The sequence below is a fragment of the Protomyctophum parallelum genome (genome assembly GCF_964188405.1).
Source record: "Protomyctophum parallelum genome assembly, chromosome: 12".
Lineage (NCBI taxonomy): Eukaryota > Metazoa > Chordata > Actinopteri > Myctophiformes > Myctophidae > Protomyctophum > Protomyctophum parallelum.
Window position 1 is genome coordinate 26,812,165 of NC_139712.1, and position 22,362 is coordinate 26,834,526.

The following is a 22,362-nucleotide window of genomic DNA, read 5'->3' on the forward strand; positions in this document are numbered from 1 at the left end:
GACACGCTATGTGTGCAGAACCAGACTTTGTTCTCTCTATTGTCATTGGGAATTGTAATATCAACATTGAAGCTGCACATGAACTTTGTTCTCTATTTATTTATGATGCAAGCGCAATATATATGATATGATTCGCTGTGGTCCACCCTTATTTATCATTTTATTTTTGTATTTTATTAATTTTAACGGTACATGCTTTTATTAATGGACTGAGATGACTTGACTATGACGGACTAACAGTTTATCACATGGTGTTGCTCCATCAGTGTTTCTTTTTTCTTATGTTGATACTGTTTGGTTGTATGGATGGATGCACTAAACAAAGTTTCGTTGTATGTCTCATACAGTGACAAATAAAGATATTATCTTATCTAACTTGTTAATCTTATTTATGAGTAAAACACAGTTTTACACAGTTGTGGAAAGCCTTAAAAAACATCAATTTTCTCTCCCAGTGATGTGATGTCACGGCAACTTTCTCTTCCAGGCAGAAATGCTATGTTGGGAACAGACTTTCTCTCTCAGTGATGGGATGTTACTGTTGTTAACAATTGTGCAGCACTTCTCCATAGCATTACGGACCAGCTTCCCATACTCTGGAGGGACAGTGGGTCTGAGATAATGAATTCACAAAGTGTATGTAGTTGTAGTTGATGAAAAAATCACACCCATGTGAAGTGAGTGGTGCAAATCCATGTGGGGTTTCCTGGGGGTCCCCGGAACATCCAGACCCACAGGAACGTGCCCAGGGTGCCGGCTCCGTTCCGGCAAGCCGCCCCGAAACGGTTAGAAATTACAGTTACCGTGTGGGGGTCCCCAGGGGGTCCCTGTACTGTACTGTACTGTACTGTACTGTACTGTACTGTACTGTACTGTCACACCCGAAATCATATATACTGTAGTTCGTGTGTGTGTGTGTGTGTGTGTGTGTGTGTTGGACTGCGCAACAGTGACAATTTGTGGTGAAAACCAACCAACCGCTATTTTCGTGCTCACACACACAGGGACACAGGGACACACATTGCTGTCTATAGGAGTGGTTGCACCACTCAAAAATATTTTTGTAGGGTGAGTTCCTTGGCCTATTGGCAGCATGCACAAAATACTATGCTGATCAGATTAGCCATGGACTAATGGCACAGTCACACACACACACAAGATGTCCCATTTTGGTCTGTCTGGAATAATGACCGGTGTATTTGCTAATCATTTACACTAATCAGACAATGTAAACATTATGGTGTTTTCTCTTGCAGATGAAGGCTTTGACGAATATGACAAGCCAGGAGCAGAACGGTCACGTAGGAGAAGAGGAACAGATGACGATTTAGACAGGTATTCATTGCAGGGGGAGATAAATAGTTTTTGGGGTTATCTGCTGTAGACTAGTGATGTTCACAACAAACTGCTGTGGTGATTTCAAGAGTGGAGCATGTAGCCCATGACTAACTGCATCCACAAAGACCTTACACAGTAAAAGCTTCTATCTTACCAGAAAAATAAGCCATTTTAGACCATGTTATGCATTTTTGGGGGAAAACGTTGCACTCTCAATATGTTTCAAACAGATTGATTCGCATTGGTTAGCCAGTAGACTTCAGCCTTTCGATATCTTAGTAAGTAATTTAATGGAAAATTCAATGTGCATAATTTTTTGCTCTAGGCCAAATCATTTAACTTTGATTAATCTGCCAATGTATGTTTTTAATTAATTAACATGGAGGTACTTATTATTGTCCTATATTAACGAGAATGAAAGAACATACACATGTTAGCCAAGAGCCTACTTTACTTTATTGCACCTATTGAAACGTCTTTATATTAACCCATTTTGTGCGGGAACCCCTTTTGGTTTTAGCATTATGTTATGCTTTAGCTATTGAAAAATAGCAGATCTAGGCGCGCTACGAGCTTGTAGGTCTGCTATTTTTGAAAAATCAAAGAACGGCTGACATAGAAACATAGCAGGACTGGAGGGGAAAGGAACTGTTTGGAATAACGTGTTCCTTCCACGCGCTACGTCCAACCAGGGAAACTCCCCCCTGTCAGGTGTAAAGGAGCAACTTGGACACTCAAGCATGAAGGAAGCATGAGTTAAGTTCGTTGCTCTCCCCAGGTTGGCGGAGGATGTGTAGAGCCCAGGATCACATTAGATGATTGACACAGGGGTGAAAAATGGGTTACAAAATCGTGGGATAAAAAATATATATATATAAAAAAAACTATCAGGATGTAGAAGACTTTTTTTTTTATCTGATCTCGGGTCAAAATGGGTTAAGTGTGTTCTAGTCTGTATTCCACTACACACATTGTTGAAAAGAAAAATGCATTTTCAGTTTTTTGCCGACTGAGTGAATCACACGCAATCGAGTGGCATGTTGATAGTTTGTATGTCTGTTATTTTGGTTAGGCAACTCACATTACGCGTGGTATGTGGGTTTGAGAGGCAATGATTAATGTAGGCCTACAGTAGCCTAGTAGATTACAGCCAAGTTGACAGTTGTCATAATATTGTATAGCTCTGTTCTGGACTGTTGCACAACGTTAGCCAACGGTGATTGGTGATTAAAAAGTTGCACTTTGTTAACGAGGACAGTATTGGACATGCTGCGGCAGCGTCACTTCAGAGGATCGCTGCTACTTTGATTCAAAGATGTTTACTCACCCCTGGAAATCGCTGGAAACCATTAGAATGTTGGAAATGGAACGTGAGTTACATAAATCCTTTATTTCTGCGATTAGTCCGTTCACATTAGTCCGTCCCGTCAATAACATTTGAACGGCCATATGGCATTTTTCTTTTTCCTGAGTTATGGTAGGGTAGGTCCGGGCCTTCATTTCCAGGCCCGATGAGAACTCTAGGCAGTCCCTGTTCTGTATGTGGACTTTAATAAAAGACATAGAAAGTGGTTTGTGTCTTGTGATGTCATTATAGGCTTAAAATTAATTAATTAATGTAATTAAAAATCTTATAATTCATCTGCCTGCACAGTGTCCATTCTGTCCAATATATAATACAAAAGATTTAATTTTTCAATTTGAGCATTTAAAAAGAAAAGTAATATGTAACTGTAATAGTAATATTAATATATTACTCTTGCTCAGACAGTAATATGTAATATAATATATTACTTTAAAATTAAGGTAATAATTAATAAGTAATATATTAAAAATATAAAGTAATATACCCAACACTGGATTTGACCAATAACCTGCGGCCAGGATTTATAATGTAGTGGCCTGAAAGGGTAAAACACCAAAATGGGTTCCCGCACAGAATGGGTTAATATATAATTTGAATTTCTCATTCATAAAATAATTGCAATGTAAATCGAGTAACATAGTGTATGTCATTACATTGGCCATATTGCGTATGCTCACTTCAGTGCATAAATCAGATTTCTCAATAGGCATGTTGCCGCTAACCTGATTGCGGCAGTGTTGAGTTCACAAGTTTCCTCCTCCTACCTTGATCTGGTCTCTCAAGCAGAAACGATGAACCAGAAGCAGCGGGACAAAAATGTAATATCTCCATAATAATTTTGAGTTGTAGTCTTGTTAGCTTGTGTTTACATTTGCACTGTGGCACAGCTACAATATGTCTCCAGGATACGTAGCGGCCGCATATCGGTCCGATCAGATTTTGTACGGAGTACATCGTCTCTGACCGAGAGAGACCAGATGGGAGCAGGTGGAGGAACTCACTGCTGCTACCAGCTGTTGGCACCAAGAGATACCGCAGCTCCGAAAGAAAGGCATGTTTGTGGGCGGACCAGATTAGTTAACACACAATGGTGCAAATAATTTGCAATAAAAATATATTCGGTAGTTGGCAAAAAAAGAAGTTGGGTGCATTCCTCCCTACTCATGACATGACTCAAGTCACGGGCTGTATCCTGATAAAGTACATGGAAACTAAAACGTTTTGTTACTGTTGTTAAATCTAAATGGATACCCTATGAAAAAGAAAATGTGGGTCTATTCACAAGCAAACATCCTCTTAGGATCGACAGACGGTTATGGCTTAAGGCTATATCTCACGAATCAGAAGGAACTATAAGGGTTTTACCCTTCCAGCTATATTGCTAGACTAGAGCAAGACCTACAATGCTTGTTTTATCACCAGCGGGAGCCAAATATTTAGCTGTATTTGACAAGTGCTTGACTTGGCAAGTAGTGCTCACAGTAGCTAGGGACTTCAAATTATATTCAGTTGATACAATATGATAGCACAGCTACCCTATAGGTTTACGATTTATTATGTCTTTATATGTTGTAAGTTTCACTAGACTGAAGGTAGTGTTTCATGGGTGCTTTAACTTAGGATCAGTGTGCATTAGAAAGGAACTACTAGACTTATTACAGATGTAGTATTGGTACACCAAGTAATAGAAACGGGTTTGGAGAGTTCATTTTCCTCATTCAGTACTAGGATAGTAGCGTGATGCTATACAATTCCGCTATGAATAATGCATTTAAAAGCTCTGTTTTAACATATAACTTAAAATATTAAAGTGAAATTATGTTGAATTCTTGCATCCCAGTCTACTGAAACTGAAGCCATCCATCTGGTCCATGTCATCACTTGTATGAATATCAAAGTTTGTGTGGTTTCCCAAATTGGCACCGATCACATGATTTTCAAAAGATCGGAATTGGGGAGACGAGATTGGATTTTTGTAAATCTCAAAGAAAGTAGAAGCAATGACATTTTGTTAAAAAAAATTGTGTTTATGCTAGTTGTTTTCCTTCTGGTCCCATTCTGAGTGTGACTAGTCTTTGTTTGATGATCTCTGAGGCGTGAAAGACACTATGATGGAAACAAAGGAAATGCAACCCCTGCATGTACTGTATGATGGCATAGGTGTCTGTAGTACTCTCTGAATGAGAGAGATACTCTTTAAGAGTTTTAACTTTACTTCAGTTCTATAAGCTGTAGAACTGTATTCACTCTAATTAACACCCCAATCGCCCAGGACGAAGTTCACCGTCCTTCTATTAGTAACACCCAGCGCCCAGGACAAAGTTTTATCCAAAAGACGAAGTTTATTGATATGAAAACCGATTGCGTCGCTCTACAGCCTAGTGCCTGTGCCTGTTGCGCAATCCTCGATGTTGCACAACAGTGGGACGTCATCGAAATTGTCCCCCCCCCCCCTGTTTAGCCGACGACAACGAACCTTTTGCAGAAAGAAGCCTTAGCAAACCTTGTCACAAACATACTTTTTATGATTATTGGGCCACACAGACAATTAATATAAATTTAACAAGCACTTTTAAACCCAGAAGTGACCCCCTTGGGTCACTTCTGGGCAGTGTTGGGGAAGTTACTTTTAAAAAGTAGGGAATTATAGTTATCGTTACTTATCTAAAAAAGTAATTTGTTACTTTACTTTACATTAAATTATGAAAGTAACTACTTTACTTTACTTTACTTTACTTTAAAAAATAATAATATAAAAAACATCTAATTAATTGGAGGCTTTGTGATGATTTCATCTCAATTAATCACATTTTAATCGCATATCAATAGGCCTATTTGACCTGAGCAGTGAGCTTTTTTTCTACATAAGCATAGGCAATAAAACAAGTAGTAATAATAGTGATAATATTATTTATATAAAGCTTCTCTGAGTACTAAAGACACTTTTCAAGGAGAACATGAGAAAACAAATAAAAACAACTTTATTAGAGAAAAACTGTGGAATGAGATAGCAATATTCCAGAGGTGGGTTTGAATTTATAGGTGGTGGCCTATACTCTAAGGTGATGGCATGTCTCTTTTTGTCTGTTTTGGGAAGTGCATAGTTTTGACAGGTCTGCCTGAAACCTGCCTGAAACCCTGACCATTAAACAGGGGCAGACGCAACGATACAGTCTGCCCGTGTAAACGCAGCAGCGAGTGTGACTGTGAGGGGTTGGGGAAGGGGGTGGAAAGTAGCCTACATAGTGAAACTAACGTTAGCTCCCATGCTAGCTAGTAGCTTCCCTCGTCAACACTGCAGAACACCACCACAGATCGGATGGAAGCTGCAGCTGATGATATCACGTTGCTTGTGCCCGTGGATGGGAAATAAGATTTAAAAGGCTATGGAAGCATGGATGAAAGGCAAACACAGATGTGTGCAATAAATTTGTGTCGGATCTGCCTGTGCATTCCGTCTGCTGCAGTGCGCGTGTTTTCTGTCAACTTCTGTCACGAAGTTCTGTGTTGTGAGTCTGTCACTGGCTGCTGAATGCATAGTTAAAGAGCGTCAAAAGCATGCGCCCTTCCTGCGCTGGAAGTAGCAGATCTACAAGTTATCTACCCGTCGCAATGCCCAGCGTGTTGGGCTTGTACATCTGTGTTTCTCCCGCAGTTTAGTTGAATTATATCGATTCACAACTTTATTGGCCCCTTCACTTCAGCAGCACAGAGACGCTTGCATGGCGAGAATTTTTCACTGATCACATAAGTTGACATAACGCCATAACGCGGGTGACGCTCGCACAATAACTATAAGGCCGTTATGGAATGGGGAAATGTAAAGCGTTAGGTTACAAGTTACTGCAAATAGTAATTACGTTATGTAACGTAACGCATGTAAGGGCGTTAGTCACAACACTGCTTCTGGGTTACAAACTGGCACGCTATCGGACCCTTAAATGACAGCGTCTTTGAAAAATCACAACCTGCCTGTCTGCTGAAAACTACTTGAACTCAGCCGGTGGAGAACGGGCCAGTGGAATTTCAAAATTCATTCGTCGATGAGTTCTGCATCACACAGGATGTTGAGCAAAACTTGAAATGAATTCAAATGAATATTTGTAGGTTGTAGGATAGTCATTTTATATTACATGAGCTCATGTGAGAAGTACATTAAACATTTAACACGGACCAACCAAACCATCCTCATACACACACTTATGAAGGAGCTTGTGTCATAGTCACAAGTTGTACTTTTATCTGAAATGGTGTCTTTATTCTATAATATGATGATGATATCATAGTTGGAACAAAAGACATGCAATGTCAGGTACAGTAGCTAGTAGCTACTGGATCAAAAATACATTGTAGATTTATTAATGCAGAAAGATCAGCAGCACACCAAATAGCTTGTATTAAAAGGGTTTTATTTAATACGGTGATGGTTAGCAACGCAGGCTCTTCAGAACTTATTTTCTTCAGAACTAGTCCTCGAGGGGAGCTATTTGGTGAGGATCTTTCTGCTTTAATCGACAAGCACATATGAGGAGGAATGACACCCTCTCGTCACATGCGCATGATACATTTAATATTATGAAATGAATGTGTTTTTAATGCGTTATCTTTTCTGTTCTTCAAGCGACCTAGAAGACGACTTGCTGCAGGAGGACTGGCTGTCGGTTAAAAAGGTAAGAAGATATCAAATCCATCCCTAATATCCTCACTAAATCTAATTTTAGGTCTGCCACCTGAAAGTAAATTATTTGAATAATCAGTCAGAGACCCCTCAGCAGATGGTGGTTATTTTTTTTGCCATGTCAGTTGTTTAATCAGGTGAGGAAATGAATAAAAAATGTCACCATTGTCCCAAATCAAATGTATTTTCGATCACAATGGCAAAGGATGGCATTTTCTTTTCAATGAAAAAGCTAGCACATTGAAAGGGGATAGACGCCCTCAATCTTGGCCCGGTACTGACAATACTCAACTCTAACATACTGAACTTACTTGTTGCAGTAGTGGTGTCATTGTAATGCATGTTGGTTTACAGAACTTTACTACAATAATAATAATAATAAACTTTATTTATATCACCTTATTTATAGCACCTTTCATACATAAATGCAGCTCAAAGTGCTTTACAGAGCAGAAAAGATAATAAAAGCAAAACAAAACAGCATTAAAACAGGCAAGCAGTTAAAACAATAGGACAATGGTACAAAGATAAGAACAGATAAAATAAGGCAACGACATTAAAAACAAGCAGAATAAAAATAATAAAAATAATAAAAATAAAGATCACTTAAAAGCAATGTTGTAGAGGTGGGTCTTAAGCTGAGCTTTAAAAATGTCTACAGAGGCTGACTGACGAAGGTACAGTGGGAGCTTGTTCCATGCCGACGGCCCGTAGAAGCAAAAAGCTGCTTCCCCATATTTTTTAGTTGCCATTTTTTTAGGCAAAGCGAGCAGGCCAGCAGTGGAAGACCTTAGGGGCCGGTTTGGGACATATTTAGGCAGGCAGTCAAGTAGGTAGGGAGGTGCGAGACCATTGAGAGCTTTATAGACAACTAAAATAATTTTAAAATCAATCCTAAAAACAACAGGAAGCCAATGCAGTGATGCCAAAACTGGAGTAATATGTTCTCTCATCTTAGTTCTAGTTACAACTCAAATTAATACAAAGACTGTTAACTGTGAGTGGACACTTGTTTACAAGAGGGTCCACTTAAATTCATTTCACTCCTATGCCACAAAAATGTGGAACGCCCTACCAACTGTCATTAAGATGTAAATCCCTTGACTCCACCCACCCCTTTCCCCCCTCACTGTATACGTTTTCCCCCTTTTTACCTCCTTTATGATGATTTCCTGTTTTTGGCTTTATAGAAGTGCATAGTGTACAAAATGATATGATGAATTGAAAATGGTGGACCCTCTTGTAAACAAGTGTAATGCTTTATGGCAGGGGTATTCAATTAGATTAGGCCTCCTATGTGACACAGACCGAGTAGAAAGAAACGTGCCATTTTATCATGACTATTAGTGAGGACCTATTATATGAAGATAGGTTCAAAAGTGGTCCTTTAATGATTACCGTCATTATGGTAATCTCACAATTAATATCGCACACACCATGCCTGTAACTTCTTTTGGGGGGGGGGGGGCAATTGCCGGGGGGCCGGCAATAACCGCGGTAATAAAAATCCCATACCGGCCCAGCCCTAGCGCATTGCAGTAGTCAAGCCGAGAAAAAACAAAGGCGGGGATTAGCGTTTTTGCATCGTCCAAGGACAAATAGGCTCTGATTCGTGCAATATTTCTAAGGTGAAAAAAGGCAATCTTGGTAACATGATTAATGTGTGAATTAAAATTCAATTCAGAATCAATAATAACCCCCAGGTTCTTTACTGTACTGTTACTTTCTACAGTCAGGTTGCCAAGTCTGCTTATTATTGATTATTTCTGCTCGCTAGAACCGATTATGAGAACTTCTGTCTTATCCTCATTTAGCTTGAGAAAGTTCTCACTCATCCAACATTTGATGCTAGACAGACAGGTCAACAGCGGGTCTAAAGCACAGGGATCATCTGGGGCCACAGAAAGATATAGTTGGGTATCATCAGCATAGAAATGAAAATTGACTCCGTGATTGGTAATGAGTTCTCCCAATGGCAGAATGTACAAGGAGAACAGCAGAGGACCAAGAATCGAGCCCTGTGGAACACCAGAACTGATGTCGTGTTTGTCTGAGTCAAACTCGGCTAGATTGACAAAGTAACTTCTGTTTGATAGGTAGGAGGAGAACCAGGACAGGGCCGTACCAGACAGGCCTATCCAGTGCTCCAGACGCTGTATTAAAATTGAATGATCAATCGTGTCAAATGCAGCCGTTAAATCTAGAAGTAAGAGAACGGATACATGGTTCTTGTCAGCAGACACCCTAAGATCATTCATTACTTTTACAAGAGCTGTTTCTGTGCTGTGATTTTTCCTAAAGCCAGATTGTAATTTGTTGTGCACATTATTGTTCTGTAGAAATACATCCAATTGATGAGAGATGCATTTTTCTAAAACCTTGCCCAGAAAGGGTAGATTTGAAATGGGTCGATAGTTACCCAAAACAGAGGGATCAAGATTGTGTTTCTTGAGTAGGGGCCTAACTACGGCAGTCTTCAGCGAGTCTGGGAAGACGCCTGATTGTAGAGAGCTGTTTACAATTTTTAGGATATCTCCAATCACAATGAAACGCTTATATCAACACAGTCAATTACATTCATTCCAGTTATTGATAGGTGTGCACGATGATGAAATGATGACCGATCTCCGATTATTTGCAGGGTCATATCTGCCGATACCGATTTTGTGTGACCGATTCCGATTATGCTGCCTTCAAACATTAGAAATACACAAAACAAATGCGACGGAGCCATTGACGGTCACATTACGTTTTTAAACATTTGTTTGAGACTTTTCTGCCTTTATTGATAGTATCAAGTGGAGATTGACAGGAAAGAGGGAGAGAGAGAAGGGGAGAGACATGCAGCAAAGGTCATCTGTCATCATGAACGGGACTTGAACCCTCGACGCCAGGCCAAAGCCTATATGTGGCATGCGCCTGGACCACTTGGCCAGCGGGCGCCTCGGCGGGCACATTACTATTGCGTCACCAATATCTGTGAAAATAATCTGGATAATTTTTAGACCGATCCAATAGCGATATGTCATTTCTATGGCCGATTTCGATATGCTACCGATCATATTGTGCATCACTAGTTATTTTGAAACATTTTAATGTAACTTAACACTTGTCCATGTTAACATGGTCTAAATCTGCACGGAAATGCAAGCCAATGTAATATTTTACCAGAAGGTCTTAGACTATTATATAACACAAAACATCACATTGAACTGCCAAATCCAATCTGAGCCCTACAAAATAGGCACTTAGCTGCTACCAGCATATGGCAGATGCATTTCCTCCAATGAAGGAATTGAATTAAGCAAAACATTCGAAGCAGGGACATGTACACTAAGGGATGGGGAAACATTTGTTTGATAGAAGTGAACAGTGGGAGTGGGTGGCAGGTGGTTCCTCCACAGGGGGAATTATTGATGTGAACCAGGAGGAAGTGCTGTGGACAAAAAAGAACTGTCATGACCTGGCCAGATTGCCTACGCCACATGGGAATAGAGCATCCTCTCCTGGGTCAATGGAGATCTTCTGACCCCCTTCCCTAGTACACACACACACACACACACACACACACACACTACGGCTTTCACTTCTAGTGATTTTTACTAATTGGCTAGTTGCCTAGTTTACTAGTCGACTAGTTTAAATACCTATTATGTAAAAAAGAGAAACTTTAAAAAAAAACTTAAAATAATATGTGTACATTTAAAACCTGTGCACATTGGTGACTAATCTAGCATTATTTATTTAGCTTTTTTTGCTTTTCTCCAACTAGTACCAGCAAGGTCAACTAGTGGATTTACTAGTTGAATAGTTGAATAGTCGACTAGTTGCTTAAAGCCCTAACACGCACACACACGCACACACACACACACACACCACTTTGTTTGTTTGTTTTATCCGTCTCAAACAATTCAATTAATCAAATAAAAACTAAACTTTTATGCTAGTGCGTTATTGACACCTCTAAAGAAAATTCAATTCATATTCCTTATTACTGGATTCTGAATTATTGCAAGTATAACTAAACATTGTTATGATTATGTCTGAATGGAGTGTCCTAGCAGGAAATGTAAACAAGGAAGATAGGGAGCCATCTGCATTTCCGTTTACTGGGAAAGGAGAACTTATTAGCCAAAATACTGCACTGGGATCTGCGTCAGACTGCCATTGCCTTCCAAGGCACTGGACCATTTTCCATTATAACTTTATTTTATTACTTTGGCTATTCTAATTTCAATACATTATTCTCTTTCATTTTCATATCACCTTTGCATTATGAGATGACAAAATAAATATTTACACCCATTTGGTTTTCTTTAAGAATCCCTCCGAAGTGTCTGATGAAGAGCTCAACGACGACCTTCTACAAAGTGATGATGAAGATAAAAATATACGGTAGGCTATGTTAAGCATGATACATTTTAATTGTTTTAATTGTGGACAGCACCTTGGATATATCTTTGTGTATTTCTGACTGACATTAGAAAAAGGAAACAAAGGGTTTTCTGAATTCACTCATGGCCAGAACAGGAGCAGGGATTTCGTCCAAAAAAGAAAAGGTCAGTTTTACTATTATAAGTATAGAGCAGTAGTTCTCAAAGTGGGTTCCTTACAGGGGGTCCCAGCTCACAGCATGTTACTTTGTGCCAGACCATTTTAAAAAACAATCTTAAAAGTGTTTGATTTTTTTTTATTACTTCATCATCTGGGGTTCCCTGGCGCAAAGCATTTTCAGATGGCGGGGGGGCAGGGGGGAGGTGGGTCCTCCTTGGCATGAAAAAGTTTGAGAACTACTGATATAGAGGGTAAGTGGTTAACTGGCCTCAGGTCTACCATAAGGGGCCGTGTTCAGAGTGGGTCATTATGGTTGTTGTGGGTCATAAATGACCGGGTTGTCGGACACAGTCAGGACAATCAAATGGCCGCTGTCCTCTCCAAAAGTTGAACTATTGTCTCGTTGGCTTGAGGCGCCCAGGGCGCTCCACCAAAATACTCTTGAGTGCCAAAGGCAGAGTGCACAAGCTTGTCTTTACTGCAGACGCAAAACAAAAACCTTTCTGTGGAGAGTGCACTGCCCCTAACAAAATAGCAGATATAGAAGCAAATATTGTTATTTTTGAACATAAGTAATATTACATAACTCGAATCAGCTGTTTGGAGGGAAATCTTGTAGGTTAACACAATACTGCCCAGCCCTCCAGGCCAGAGCGTGGTGCTAGTGCCAGAGAAATCCGCAAAATAGGCCCACAGAGCAGCCATCATGATCAGTGTGGCTCGGATTAACCTTTTAACCCAAGCCGAGAACTGGGACTTGTTCTTTTCTCCACAACCCGCCTTTGCTAGGACGAGGGAATTCATCTTTCTTTAATTTCATTTAATCCAGTAATTTTAAACCTATTTTATTTTTTTTGGGAAACCTCCATGCCTAACAACATAGACTGTACAGGGTGTACCAAAGACTGTCGGCAGTCTCAGCACAGACTGCTTTGTTTGAATCGACCTTATAAAACCTTGAACGGCAGCCACACCATACTAATTGAATATATTTTTTTTGCAGTCGATTGCTCATTTCCCCCCAAAGTCGACAATTATTCGAGAATCAATTTATTTGACAGCCCTAATACTTTATGTAATGCATTAAAAAGGACCTAGGGGAAGGAAAAGTTGCACACTCAGCCTGAGACTTAGTTGAAGTTTGTTCTTTGAGAGACTGCACACTCTTGTCTCTTTGTTTGTGAGTCCAATGTTTCAGAAAATATAGAATTAGAAACCATATTTGTTTCACCTACTGTACCTGTTTGTTTTTGTGGAGAATCTGAACGGCTATTTTAATCTTTTCAGTGGCCAGGATGTGAGCTTCAACGCCACCATGAGCATGGCCACATCCTACGAGCAGCAAGCGAACCTGCAAGAAGGCGACTACAGAGATGACATCGTCAACCTGGGAGCGGAGGACAGCTATGAGGACGTGCAGGAGGGGGGCTACCCACAAGAGGGGGCGGGGGAAGAGGAGTACACCGAGGAATACAGCCAGGCTGTCGACGGCGAGATGCACGAAGACCAAATGAACTACAGCGGAGGGCTGGCCCAAGACGACGCCTATCAGGATGAAGTGCTAGACATCCAAATCACTGAACCCTTGGACAGTGAATTTCAAGTGAGTCTTCATGCTCGCTCGTTCACACGCACGCACGAGCAATCACAAACAAAACACACACACACACACACCTCCACTTTCCCCCTCTCCCTTTTCAGTCCAACTCTATTGTATACTAGAGATAATGTCACTTTTCCTGCCTTGGCATCGGGATGGTAGAGGATTGAAATCCATTCAGGGGGACACAGGGAGACGCATGGTGGTGTTGCAGTGGCAAAACCAGGATTAGATTCATTATCACTTCCTGCCAGTTAATTTCTCCATCTTGCTGACAAAGTTTTGCCGTTGGCGCGGGGTAATGCTCCGCTGTCGCCTCCAAATCCCCGGGCCATTGTGACCTTGGGCCCGGTATCTTTGTGGGAGTAAGAGGCTGCTTTGTGTGGGGGAGACGTGCTGCCATTCGGCGGAGGTTAATGTGAGAGGCTTTTATCTGGGGCTTCAGAATGGATCTGATAAAGTCTCACATAGGTGAAAAGATTATTGACCTTCCTAAGGACGACCCCATACAGTTTCCTAATGATTGATGCAGGTTTCCCTTTCATTCGTTTCCCTTCCCTCTTAGTCTGCGCTAACAGGATCAGAGATAAGGCCAGTTCCATGTGCAAATGTCCGTTACGGTCTATTTGCCAAGGTGCGATGGTGTTTGGCACCTGACAAAGATGTATTAGTATGTTTTTTTTACCATACAAAGATAAGATGTTGACCTTCTTACTTGGCAATGACACTACTCTTCTCATCTTGCATTTTGGGGGGAAATTGTCTGCAGGTGCAGATGCACATTTGTATTCTTGTGTGTATTACTATGTTTACAAGGTCACTAAACTGCCTGGGCTTAATTTGTGTTTGCTGTGGTATTCATTCAGAGGTAATACGTGGAACAGTTTAAAGGATTAAGCATCTGCATCCCCTTGAGGCAGTCTGTCCATCCATCTCGTTTGCTGAGAAGGGTATTTTTTCCTGCATTAATGTGTTGTTGGCTGGCAGGTTAATGGAGCGCAACACCAAACACCATATCTGACCTACAGGCCGACCCTCATTTAGTCATGAACTTGTGTTATCGAGTGATCCAGCGCGTTTCACTGATTACCATGTCCAGGCCTGGAATTTCATCCTTTTAGGGGCAAGGCCACTTGGCCTTTAGTGTGGTCAACTTTTTGAGGGCATAAAGGCAGAGTGCCAGGGCATGAAGGCCATCAATTAAAACAATGAATACTTTTTTTTTTCAAGGCGAAAAAATAAAGGATATATTGGTTCATAACAGTGCTTCTTAAATAAATAATCAATAACCAATAACAAAATATAAGTAGCTACTATTGTAAAATATTGTAAACATGTCTGTAATGTATTGGGGTCCCAGTCCAGAGATGAAAATCATAATGAAATGGCCTGTTCCACGGGCCCTGAGGCGAGATTGACAGCCTGGGCCTCCCTTACTAGTCTCTTAATCTTTGTCCGTCCATCTTTATGATTAGGCTACTGTTGTCTTGGTATTCCTTTCATGCGACTTCACTCAGTGCATGTGGATGGAGCTGTTGTATTCCACCTTTACACCTTTGCCCTCTTTTGAATGACAGCCGCCTACATAACTTTTGAATGAGGGCTTGGTTTAGAAAAGCCTATATTTTGTGCTAAAGTAATATATTGAATAACATATCGGGTTTAAAATATCCCAGTTGTGCATTAGTCAAGGATGCAAGGAATGGGCAGTTAATTGACGAAGTAGTTCAAATGGTGATCTTGGTGACTGCACTATCCAAATTGCTCGAGAATCAGTTCAGAGAGGATGTTTTTTCTTTGGTAGAGAACACGGTGTTCCAGCCAGCTTCCTAAATCGAGTATTGTCTTGCAGCGCAGAAGCACTCTTCAATACATCTGGTGAAATCCTTGAGACTATCTTTACTTTAGGGATAGCTGTGTCTAACTATCAGTATTCTGCAAAAAAAGGGGGGGAAAGTGTGTATTTGTCAATATGAGATGGCCATGATGTGTATTCATTGGGTCCAACTTGTTGGTCAGCATAGACCAAGGACGTACAGAAAGATTTGTATGATTTTTGTTTTGGAAGGAGATTAGCTATTACGGTGAGACAGGTTATTTAGTTTTTGTTTTGGAGTAACATAAATGGACTTGTCATCATCTCCCAGAATGTGTGAGTGAGTGTATGTGACATTGCCCGCTTAGAGTCATGAACATAAAGAGACGAGCCAATGAAAGTGATTTGTGAAAGAGTCAGTCGATGATAGTTTCACCATCATTGAACCAGAGAGGGGTGTTTTATTTATTTATTATCTTCTCATGTATTTCTGTATATCATGCCAAACATTTACATCTCATTGAATTTCAAATGCTGCCAGGAATGGTAATGAAGCCTTGCTTACAATGTTATGGTAATGCATGATTGGGTGGTGTGTTGGGGGGTTGTTGGGGCACCGCAGTGGTCCTCCCAAATCCCAACCATAACATTTCAATGTGTTTGTTAGTTTTTTTCCTCATAAAGAGATTGACATTTCCAACCTTCGCAAGGTGGCATTTTTCTGCATATATTGGATATATATGGGAAACGTATTGTAGCAACCTTGAATGAACAGTACTATTGACTCATACACCCATATCTTATTAGTGCTGCCGTAATTGTCCAAAAATTGGATTTGGATATTCGTTATAAAAACCCACGTGGATTTGAGCAATTCGAGCCATTCGGATTTCGGATTTCAATTCGAGCCATTCGGATTTCTATATCATTATATTTAAACCAATACTGTACAACATGAGACATAACCAACTGTAGTGTGTAGATGTGTTTATTTATTCAACACAGGCGGGCAGCTCTCTCCTGCTCTATGTGCGCATTTGCTGCTGCTGCTGAAAACTGAGTCAGAACACTTAATGAAATAGGACAGTCACCCATCAATTCAACACAATTGTGTGTAGATGTATGTATTTAACTATTTATTCAACACAGGCGGGCAGCTCTCTCTCTCTCTCTGCGCAATGTGCGCATTTGCTGCTGCCGAGTCGGAACACTTAATTAATTAAATGGGACAGTCACCCATAGGGTGACTGTCCCGTTAAACATCCTGATATTTTTTATCAGCTTTAACGGTTAATTTGCATAATAATAAATGCGTGTTCTGATCTTAAATCCCTTTATTTTAGATAGTTTTTAGTAATAGTACAACATAAACATTACAGAGACTGTAGTTGTCACTGTACAATACTTTAAAACAGTTGTCATGTTGCACACATGCCTAAAATTGCTATTTGCGCCGCCCACCTTGTCACACTCCAGGCTGTATGAACAGCGCTCGGGCTCTGTTTTCTGCCCCCTCAATGTCCCCGTTCTCTGTTGTACTTCAATGGCTAGTTGGCTACAAGTTACAACGGTAGCTTTGCGGTGGTCAAAATGTAAGCGAGTGACAGCGAGACGAGATTAACACATGTCGACCGTATCAATGCAGAGACCTACATTATTAAATCCATTATTGGCGTTTACAGCCGCTGCCGCTTCCTCCTCCTCCTACCGTCTCCACACTGGCACGGCTTACGGCTATCAAAAGTTAGCCATGTGCTATCGATGTTTGAGGGTTTTCTCGTCAGCGAAAAGTCAACAAACAGAACACGGTGACATGCATACTAATCTTCCTTAATAATAAAAAAAGGCTTAGCCCATGCGTCCAGTGGCTTTATAGGTATAGGTGCTCAGATCTGGACTGGATTTATTTATGTTTTGGACTAGAACTGGCGGACCTCTGTACTGTAGACACGCAGATGCATGCATCATGCAGAATTGCAGATGCGATGCGTTGTTTATTGACAACAATTTATTTATATTGTTAAATGTTGCTTTTTTGTTTGTCTTTTAAAAAGGAGCGTAAATAAATGTATAACATTCGTCTACCAACTTTAATTATGTATCCTATACATGCATATTACATTTGGGGTAGCCTATTAAAAAAAAATAAAAAAAGATCAACCACTATCCGTTAATGACCCGGTTAATCCTATCGGCTAACCGGCTGGGAAACTATCCGTTACTGACATCCCTAGTCACCCATCATCAAATTAATCAGTACTATACTTGCCTAGTAATGCCTACACATAACATTTTCGTTTAAATAAAATGAAGGGAAAAAATGTGCAGTCTTAATTTCTTTGCATTGTTTTAAAATTAAATACACAATTCCGACCGAGAACGAGAACAGTGTTTTACTGAGGTTTTTTCTTTTTTTTACACAGAGGAATGACTTAACCCATTCTGACCGGGCACCCGTTTTGGTGTCAGCATCATGTTATGCTTTAGCTATTTAAAAATAGCAGATCTACAAGCTCATATCGCGCCACCGAGTGGCGCGATATGAGCTTGTAGATCTGCTATATACTATAGAGAGGCCTACCTCTCGTTTTTGTCCCGCGTTTAAGTGAACGAGGCGATGGAAGCGTGGATCCAGGTAACTGGCCTTGTTGAGCAGCTTAAACCCATTGCTATCATGGCCGTACCGCTTCTGCAGGTCGGTGATGATCTTTCCCTTCATTTCTTTCAGTGCATCTGGTTCTGCCCTGAGCAGTGGGTCTCGCCTCTTGTTCAGCTGAGAGATCAGGATGTGTTGCAGAGGTAGTACAGCAGATGCAGTTGGATACTTGTCCGTTGACATCGCTTCTGTTGCCACTTTGAAGGGCTTAAGGGCGTCTCGCACCTGTTAAATGTAAATAATTATCATTGCGCAAATGGGCATTATTATTACTATTAACGCAGTACAGGTTTGCTTTATACAGCTCATTTATTATTTAACGTTATAATTCACGGAAAGAAAATACAAATAAAATACCCAATTCTACCCATTTTAAATAATTTCATAATCGGAATACAATACACTTCTCACCTCCTCCATAAGGGTCCATTCGTCTGTGCTCAGCTCCATGCTGGACAGTTTCTTCTCGAAGATGACGGCTGATACAGCTGCTTGCTGCTTTGCAGCCACACAGATCATGTCGTAAGTACTATTCCAACGCGTTGGACAGTCGTTTATCAACTTCTGGTTGTCTAATTCGAACAGTATTTGTTTAGCCTGCAGGAGTTCATAATCGGTGCACGACCTATTGAAATGAGCTGCTGCCATTTTAAGCCTGCTCACGGGTTTCTCAATGGCTCTGACGCCCAGGCCTTTACGCACAGCCAAGTTTATGGTGTGTGCCACACACGGTATGTTAGTAGTCAGCAGGTAGCCTCGATACCCAGGCTTTCATTTCGTCTGCGCGAAAGATGAAAGCCTGGAAAAAGCCGTGGGCTGAACCAGTCTAAAAGTGGGAGTCAACCCTTCCGGGTGGGCGTCGCTCTAAATGATGTGACGTACGCTGCACTAGGGGGAGAGGAGGGGCCGGGGGTGACGGACAGATCGATGAGATCCAATCAGGGTGCGCGCATTTCTGAGGCGCGACCCGCCCCTCTAGACGAGAAATGTCTCTGTTTGGGTCAGGCTAGTCAGCAGGTGACTCTCCACTGCATTGACATAGTTCAGCGCATTGTCGGTAGCAACAGCAGTCACAGATTTCCTGTCTATGTTGAATTCATCCAAAACGCCTTTAATGCATCCTGCAACATTTTCTGCAGTGTGACTTCCCTTCAGCTCTGGTGTTTTAAGAACGACTTCGTGCATTTTCCAATCGTCTGAAATCCAATGGGCTGTTACAGTTACATAGGCACATGTTGCAATGGATGTCCAGCCGTCAGTTGTAAGAGCCACAGGCTTGTCTTTGACCATTATCTTGATATTCTCTAGGGTGCTGTCGTACAGCTCGCCAACTCTACTTGTCACTGCGGTCATCGCGGTTCCAATTCCCGAACGTACTCCCTGAACCCCAGCCCTTCAGCCAAACTGAGTGGTCTTATGTCCTTTGCTAAGAACTTACTAAGTTTCATTGTGACAGCCTCTTGCCTCGCTGGAGTGAGAGAACTTGCCACAGGCGGGGAATAGTATTCACTCAAACGTGGTTGTTTGTTTGGTTTCGGTGTTGACAATGCCTCATGCTCTGGTGGATGTATATTTTTGAGATGTTTAGCCATGTTGGTTGTTGAGCCGTGGTAGGCTAACTCCGACTTGCATATCTTGCAAACAACCTTTTTTCTTTGAAACAATTTCCCCGTTTACTGACCAAAAGCCATAGTGCTTCCATACAGCACTTTTAAGATTGCCCGGGGTGAAAATCACTCGTCGCGGATCCTCTTGCGAGGAAGAACTGACTGCTGCTGCTGCCATCATTAATGTTGCTAACTTGCTCGGCTCCTGACATATGATGTGCGCTGTGTTTTGTTTTAGTTTCCCTGCGTTGACGCGGAAGCAAGCTACTGTGATCTCGCGACAACAACTGCTCAGTAACGTTATATGCGGTCAGTCGCGAAAATTTGTTCGAATATAGAATATTCGTTGGCAGCACTATATCTTATGTCCCATATTTCAACTATTTCAAACTTTTACCTTGATTACGATTAATCAAAGATTATTTTATGCACTTTGTTTTACACTTCCCTCAGAGTTTTCTTTTTTTAAGTCCTTTTTTACCCTCAGAGTTTTCTGATGATAAATATTCGACTGTAAATATTCAAAGCTATTAAATCTGGGATAATGGTTTCAATACTATAGGATGTCATTGGATATCCTTATGCTTGTATTTGTCTTAACACGGAGTACGCCAAACCCGGCGAAACCGTAGGGTTAAATTAGTACCCTAGCCTGCCAGACCCGGAACCTACGTTTTCCAGGGTTTATATTCTTTAATCAATTTTTTGATCCGATCGAATCATTAGCTACCGTTCGTTAGCATAACACTCAAAGTGGGACAGTGGCCGCAGCCATTTTGAAGATGCGTGCGCATCCACTTGTATTGTATGGGCTGCATTCAAAGCCCTCTGTCTCAGAAACGACATTCCTTGCGCCGTTTCTGGGGAAGACAAGGTTTTTCAACGGCCTGTGGCAGGCGCTGTGATACTCGCGGTCGGGATTTTTCACCACCGACCGAGACAACAACAACCGGTCAAGACGCCTCACACAGCATTTTGTCATTGTAACATGAGGTTAGGATATTTGGCTCTTCAATGTAAGTGTTACGCGCGATAAAACCTTGGCAATACACTATTGATTAATTAATACTGGTGGAAATTAAGTTAATACGTAATACATATTGAATTGATAAACTTGAATAGTGAAGCCACCGGGGTGAACGAGAAGACCGTCACAGTGCAACCAATTTCTTCCATTGTGCTGATTGAAATGTGAATGATCAGTCCTTGTTAATTAGCGCCAACAAATAATGGATTTCCATTTATGGTTGTCAGGATGATGCTTATGCAACAAGCTACGCTGGTGTGACACTAGGCGAGCAGGGAGTCGAACAGGAGGCGCTTCCCCAAGACCAGGCGGGGGAGATGGGGGGAGAGGAGGAGGAGCAGCAGCAAGAAGAGGAAGAGGATGCTGGGGCAGAGGTAGATTAAAGCAATGGTTCTCAAGAGTTCATGTCCACGACCACCAAATTGATTTGAATTTGGCTGAAATCTGAAAAGATTTTGTGCCATGGTAAGAGAAGATTTGTGTTTCAAAATGGAAATTGCATTCACAATTATTCAATTCAAACTCACTCTAGTGCCACACAAATAAAAAAGAAAATGTAACGCAGAAACCTGTGGCCTCACTGGCCTGTAGAATGATGCTACCATTGGTGCGCGCCGCTGTTTGATGATGTTGCGAAGAATGGGCAAAAGAGGTAGCTGAAATGTGCCTGAATAATGGTTTTATATTAACTGTACACTATGTGAAAACATTGAAGGCGGGATAATAAGCATAGATCATAGACATAGAAGTGATCAGTCTGTGGCAAATTTGGTCAGACAGTGATGAGCTGACGCACACAGCGACGTTGCCTCTGATTCTGGTAGTGGGATATCAAAAATAGGAGATCTACAAGCTCACAATGTGACATTTTGAGCTTGTAAACATAAAATGGAGTGGTAAATGTTTTCATTATATTATATTAACCTTAAATTAAAGTCCCCATTTCGAGAACCATTGGGCTAAAATATTTTTAGTATGAATTAGCTTTAAGGTCTCTTGCCAAAGTCTTTACTGATACCTCTTGTTGTACCAATAACTTAAATGCCATATAAAGCTTTCAGATTTACTGTTTTGGGATTACTGCGTTATTTGTCAATGGGACCCGCCAACTACCGGCGATAGCAGGCGAAGAGGCGATAGTCGAAAGTGGGTGGAGGAAGGTCTCCCTAAAACATGAAAATATTTTGTCTTTGGACGACATAGTCCGGGGATAGCCAATCAAATTCATGTGTTGCTTTGTTTACCCTTCATACCACCAATACGAGGACATAGGTAATGACAGCAGGAACGCCCACTAGGACATTTGTATCGCCCAGAGTCGCCATTCTCCCACTGTTAAATTTGTGCCCTTTCATTCTTTCAAAATAGCGAGCGTAGTGGGGTGCCCACATTTTGAAGAATTATATATATATATTTTTTACAAAGACGTCCACAGACATCCTGGGCACTACACGCGGTAGTTCCTAGGATGTCTGTGGATGTCTTGGGCATATATTGTGTTACTTAAAAAGCACAGTTATTTCACTTGCTGTTCGTTGCTCAATGTCGTAAATAGGCAGATGATTACATTCTCTGCGATTCTACCATTTTCTAGTACACAACCTTCACCAATACAGCTATTTGGCTATATGAGTAAGAATGAATACTTGTTTAATAAAAGTCTAAATAATGTAACGATACAATATATACTGGGCAAAAGTCAAGGAAAAACATGCATTGT

The 22,362-nt window shown here is 41.0% G+C and overlaps 1 protein-coding gene across 5 annotated transcripts in view; it reads left to right on the plus strand.

Moving 5' to 3' along the window:
• rbm33a (RNA binding motif protein 33a) overlaps nucleotides 1-22,362 on the plus strand; it is a 57,415-nt gene that overhangs the window by 10,081 nt on the left and 24,972 nt on the right. For 4 of the 5 annotated variants that reach the window (XM_083778030.1, XM_083778032.1, XM_083778033.1 and 1 more), the window contains exons 2-6: nucleotides 1,257-1,335; nucleotides 7,326-7,374; nucleotides 11,704-11,777; nucleotides 13,224-13,539; nucleotides 20,870-21,016. In XM_083778030.1, the coding sequence (XP_083634156.1) occupies nucleotides 1,257-1,335; nucleotides 7,326-7,374; nucleotides 11,704-11,777; nucleotides 13,224-13,539; nucleotides 20,870-21,016 (665 nt within the window). The remainder of the gene's footprint in view (nucleotides 1-1,256; nucleotides 1,336-7,325; nucleotides 7,375-11,703; nucleotides 11,778-13,223; nucleotides 13,540-20,869; nucleotides 21,017-22,362) is intronic. The other variant, XM_083778034.1, reaches the window with a different exon arrangement.